The sequence below is a fragment of the Crinia signifera genome, chromosome 2, assembly GCF_055691185.1.
Source record: "Crinia signifera chromosome 2, ASM5569118v1, whole genome shotgun sequence".
NCBI lineage: Eukaryota > Metazoa > Chordata > Amphibia > Anura > Myobatrachidae > Crinia > Crinia signifera.
The window spans coordinates 271,184,716-271,190,715 of NC_139218.1; the positions used below are offsets into that span (position 1 = coordinate 271,184,716).

Here is a 6,000-nt window from a genome sequence, read left to right on the forward strand (position 1 = left end):
AAAACCCCAAGGCTGCTGCTCATATTCATATGCAAATCCGGAGTCGCACACAGATGTATGTGTCACATATCAAATTACTCAGTACAGTAACAATGCATGAGGACACCTGTATAATGGTAAGAAAGTCTCTATTAACAGTTTTTTATATAGCGCACACAGATTCCGCAGCACTTTACAGAGAATAGTTGAACATTCACATCAGTCACTGCCCCAATGGAGCTTACAATCTATGTTCCCTACCACACATATACATGCACTAACAGACATTATAGGGTTAATTTTGTTGGGAGCCAATTAACCTACTAGTATATTTTTGGATTGTGGGAGGAAACCGGAGTAAACCCACGCAAGTACGGGGAGAATATACAAACTCCGCACAGTTAGAGCCATGGTGGGAATCAAACCCATGACCTCAGCGCTGTGAGGCAGTGATGCTAACCATTACACCATCCGTACTGCATTAATGTCTACTTTAGTCTACTTCAGCTGGTTTCCCTGTGTTTCTTGCTCCTTGATTAGTCTTTGAAAACATACAACCAGTTAATGCACAATATTACATACAGAACTGAGACACCAAAGCTTTCCTATTTTGAAACACAGTCCTAACTTGTTATTTTTATATCCATAGGAGAAGAAAATGCATAACATCTTTGTATATGGCACCTTGAAGATGGGGCAGCCAAACTACCACAAAATGACAGACCATAAGCTTGGCAAAGCTGTATTTAAAGGCACAGGCCGAACAGTAGACAAGTACCCACTGGTCATTGCAGAAAAAGCCAACATACCATTTCTCTTGAATGTCCCAGGAATTGGCCACCATATTGTTGGAGAGATCTATTTGATTGATGACCAGATGCTGCAATTCCTGGATGGGTTTGAGTGCTGCCCAGACATGTACCAACGAACTATTAAGAGGATTGAAATATTGAATTGGAAAGATAGAGCTGAATCACCTGAGGAGATAACAGCTGGTGCTACCATAGAGTGTTATGTCTATAGCACGACCAGCTACAAGCCTGAGTGGCTTAGTCTACCTCACCTTGACTGTTATGATTCCTTTGGGACACACAGCCTGTGTTACTATAGTCATCTGGACACATAACAAATGTGGCAACGTCAACTCAATAGTATATTTTACATCTAAATCTAGCACTGCTTCGCATTACCCAAATTTAAAATATATGTAATTTCAAAGTATTCCACATGAATTCTGTGTCAATTATGCAGGTTTTAAATGCAAAGTATATTGACTCAAATATGGTGTTTGGTTTCCTATGTCAAATAGGAGTTATACATTTAAATAATTGTGATTATAAATAATTTGATTCACAAAATGATGTATCACAAATGATATTTATCAAGGAAACTTCATTGTAAACTTTAGCAAATTAAAAATATATATATATTTTACCAAATTTCGGTGTCAAGTCTGTGCTCAGGATTTTATGATTATAATAAATCATGTAATTACTAGAAATACAAAGGATAAATGCTCTGACAATAGGCCTTAAATGCTAGGTCACCCCTACAAAATGACACAAGTAGGTAACATTCCAACAAAATTAAATTATAAAAAATAACCATCATTACCTTTCCTGCCATACATAGTATTCCTTACATACATATGTATATTTCAGTGACTGGCATTAGCAGAAAATATCAATCAAAGAGAGAAATGGCATTTATCATTCAAATGGTTATAGCCAGGGTTACCATCAGAAATGACACACACACTTCTCTAACTTTTATCTCTTACTGAGATAAGTAAGATAAGATGCAAAAGTGATCTTACATTTAATGTAACTAAATAAAATGTATATAATAAAATTTGTTGACATGTTTTTAGAAAATACCCCCCATAAAGATTATAGATACACTATTATAAGGGTTCCCCTCTTAAAACAGGATAGTGACGGCATATAAGATTTGATGTTGATGAGCAAGTGTACGGTGTGGGATACATACAGTACTGTATATACATATGCAATAAAAATAAAGGTACTTGTGTATTATCACGGCGCCCAGTTTTGCTACCTACGGCACCATACGTTAATCGCATCGCATTGCATTGCATGGGCCATTTAAGGGTAGTGCGATGTAATGCGATTTTTTACTGTAATTTATTCACTGCTCTTAGCCCCGGGGCATCGCTTCGCATGCCCCGCAAAATCGCATGGGCTTTTATAGGGTGTGCGATGCCATGACATTAACTGTACCATCATATAATTGTATGACATACAATGTTTTAGACCCCCCCCCCCACTATCAACGCCACCCCGTAGCATGGCGAGCGCAGCGGAACCCGTCCTACGACCTTTTCATTCCCCCACTATCCACGTTGGCGTGGAGTTGATTTTATATAGTGCATCGAGCCACCAAGCCCGAAGCGTGGCAAGCGGACGCGGATTACTTTACATGTATTCCGCATGCGCTCTCCATGCTTCGGGCTCGCCACACTATTTATAATCAACTCCACGCCGACATGGATAGTGGGGTCATGAAAGATCGTAGGACGTGTTCCACCGCCACTCGCCACGCTTCAGGTGGCGTTGATAGTGGGGGCTTAAAACATCATTGTATGTCATACAATCATTTTATGGTATAGGTAATGTCATGGTATAGCACACCCTATAAAATCGCATGCGATTTTGCGGGAGGTGCGATGCGATCCCCCGGGGCTGAGAGAGCAGTGAATAAATTACATAGGAAAATCGCATCTCATCGCATTAAAATGGCCCATGCGATGAGATGCGATTTTCCTACGCAGAATGGCCCACTATTGCTTAGTGGGCGCCATGATAATACACAAGTACCAAAATAAATGTGAAGCTCAGCATATTAAAACAGACTGGTGTGGCTTAAACTATACATATAAAGTGTCAGCATTAATTATACTAAAAAAACAATGCAGTACAAAGTTATTAAAAATGTCTGACCTCACAGGAATTTGCAAATGACCACCATTGTAGCCAGCTGTTGACCGGTAGTGGTAACAATGTAATATTCAGCTGAATTAAAATAACAATACAGACTAAAGGCCCACATACACTACTGTGATTTGGGCTGATTTTACCCAAATCCGACAGATCGGGCCGATAAATCGGGTAATATCAGCCCTAATTGAATGTGTTTGACATCCGATGTGCGGGCCTGACCTCTGACCCCCCTCCTGGTGGCAGGAAGCGGGTCGCATGCGATATATCAGTTGTGAAAGGACCACATGCAATACTGCAATCCGGGATGGTCCCAGACGGCTCAAGGGGGATCGGATGGCCATACACTGCTGTAAGACATCGCAGTTGTATATGGCTAGCTTAAGAGATATAGGGGGAAATTTACTAAGCCAAATATGGCTAAAATATTTGTACATACGAATATTTTAAGTGTATTCGTATTTTTGGCATTCACTATGCCAAAAATACAACTATTCGTATTCGGGATGCAGTCATTTGGTCTACAGCATGATGGTCAACACCATTAGGTCGACATGGGAAAAGGTCGACGCCATTAGTTCGACATTGTCTAGGTAGACAGTCAAAATGTTGACATGGGGTTTTTCACTGTTTTTTGCATGACGTGCCGACAGGCGATATTTCATGCACTACCATCCACTAGGGCTTGGTAGGAGAATAAAAGGTGTGCCCGATGCATTGCAAGTGATGCGGTGCACTGTGTCCATGTCGACTGTGTTGACATTTGGGTTTTTTATTATTATTATAATGAATTTTTCTGTGCAGGCTGCCGAATTTTGCGATGTGAAAGCAGTATATGTGTGAGCTATATAAGAAACTGTTAATAATTAAAGATATACTGCATATTGTCCAGTGCACAGGTTCTCAAAGTCCGTTCTCAAGACCCCACACAGTGAATGTTTTGCAGGTCTCTTCGCGGAATAAAGTGAAACAATTAGCTCCACCTGTGGATCTTTTAAAAAGTGTCAGTAAGTAATGAGTACACCTGTCAGGTGACCTGGAAAACGGGAACTGTGTGGGGTCCTGTGATTTTGAGAACAACTTGTCTAGTGTGTACTCACTATCAAGTGTATTCAATGCGGGGTGTGGCGGTGAGGGGGGGATGTAGAGCAAGGATGGCTTTTTTGGTGAGGATTGAAGGTTTTGCAAGAGGACGGCGAGTATTCCCTTTAACGGCAGTAAAAGTCCACTTCATTTTGTGGGAGCCCCGCTGTTTGAATGGGCACACTCGCCATTTCCACCTCACTGAAAAAAAAAACAGCGAGGTGGAAATGGTGAGTGAAGGAGAGGTAGTTGAATACTCGCCCTCATAGCATTGAATACACCTTTTTATCATATAGTTAACAACCCATCGTTTCTGAACATGAATTCAAATTTTGACTCTATTGTCAGTGATATTATCCTTCATGGATGTGGCCGTTGAACAATATTGTTCAGTGTGTATGCCCTGTATCATTAGTCCTTGAGTATAGGGCAGTTCAATAGAGAGTTGTTGATTGACTACATTGCATAATGTGTACGCACCTTTGCTCCCGAACTTAATATGCACATGTTTATCCCTTCAGCTTCAGACATACAGCCTCCTGCATTGGACACATGTGGCAGCTCCAGCAGATGGCAGGACCCAGGCCCTCTATAACTATGCTGCATTAGTAGCAGCGAAGGCCAGCAGGATGGCTCAGGACCGGGGACTGCTTTCACCTTAAAGGAGTAACTGCAAGCAATAGTGGACTGGGTTCTACTTTCATGCACTTAGCGGCAGACGGCCTCTTTTAACATATGACATTGCTGATGGCTGGGCAACAGGAGCGGACTGGGCCCCCCATAACTTTTAAATTGCCTTGGACTGAAGTCCAGGCAGTGCCCCCTTAACAACGGCTGTGGATAGAGCATAAATAAACTTGAATTACTGACCATAAAACATGTGATTACATAAAACATGTAAAACATGTGATTACATGCCACGTGCTCTGATGGTTGTGTGGGGGCTGTGCATGCACAATCAAGCCAGACTGCGCAGCACAGCGGATACTTCCGGGGAGGGTTCTGGGTGAACCCTCTGCCAGGCAAACAGACTACAATGGGCTACCGCCATTTTCAGCAGTTGCTGTGGGGACCAAGACTCCAGATATTGCTAATTATGTGGAGCACCACATTCACCATAGAAACCTATGGGGGATGTGGCTGTCAATGGAGCAGTCCCTCCTTCATACATGCAGGGGGTACTTAATATCTGCGGCTGACTCCCGAAAATTTGTGGTTTCAGGGATTTAGCTGCAAGTATACTTTGATAAAGAGGCCTCTAAAGGTGCCCAGCAATTTTTGGGCTGATCAGCCAATTTTTGCCAAGAATCCTTTGCGATCCAGTGTGCAGTCCTGTGGATCTTTAGCTGCATTTTCGGATATTCCCTGCAGCATGGAAGATCAGAAGATGCAGCTAAAGATCCATGGGACTGCACATCGGATTGCGATGGATATGTGGCTACGCTCACCCAGAGCCGGCAGAATCTGGTAAGCACGGTGGGGCCACAAAGCCGGAAAGGTGCTCCTCTCCACTGGCTATCCTGATCCCCAGTGCTGATTTTCACGGCTGTCGGGACAGATCGACGGTCGTGACTCGGGATTAAATACCCCGCTTAATATTGCATATTTAAAATGGCAAATATTTGTTTACTGTCTAGGTGGTCACATCACTATTAGGTCCCATAATGGAAAATATGTAATATACTGTAAAGAAAATGATCCTGGTTTTCTCGTTTTCCTCCTACAATATCCATGTAAGATAGTAAAGTGGTTTCAAAATAACATTACATTCTGTATATTGGCAATAAACGTTCATCATCAGCCGACTGAATAAGAAATGTTCTAAAGCACCAGTGCTTTTTGTACTTATTCTGGGTCTGGTTAAATAATGGGCACCTCTGTCTGAAATAGATTAGTTCTGTCCAGGACGAAGCCAGTCTAACATGTAATGGGATGTGTGTATTTGTCATCTGTTAGCAATTCAAGAAACACAAAAAGAAAA

The 6,000-nt window shown here is 41.9% G+C and overlaps 1 protein-coding gene across 3 annotated transcripts in view; it reads left to right on the forward strand.

Annotated features, from left to right (window-relative positions):
• The window catches only part of GGACT (gamma-glutamylamine cyclotransferase), a 54,607-nt gene extending 53,212 nt beyond the window's left edge, over positions 1–1,395 (forward strand). For 2 of the 3 annotated variants that reach the window (XM_083168629.1, XM_083168628.1), the window contains exon 2: positions 629–1,395. In XM_083168629.1, the coding sequence (XP_083024755.1) occupies positions 638–1,105 (468 nt within the window). In that variant the 5' untranslated portion in view covers positions 629–637 and the 3' untranslated portion in view covers positions 1,106–1,395. The remainder of the gene's footprint in view (positions 1–628) is intronic. The other variant, XM_083168627.1, reaches the window with a different exon arrangement.
• Positions 1,396–6,000: the final 4,605 nt, after the last annotated feature.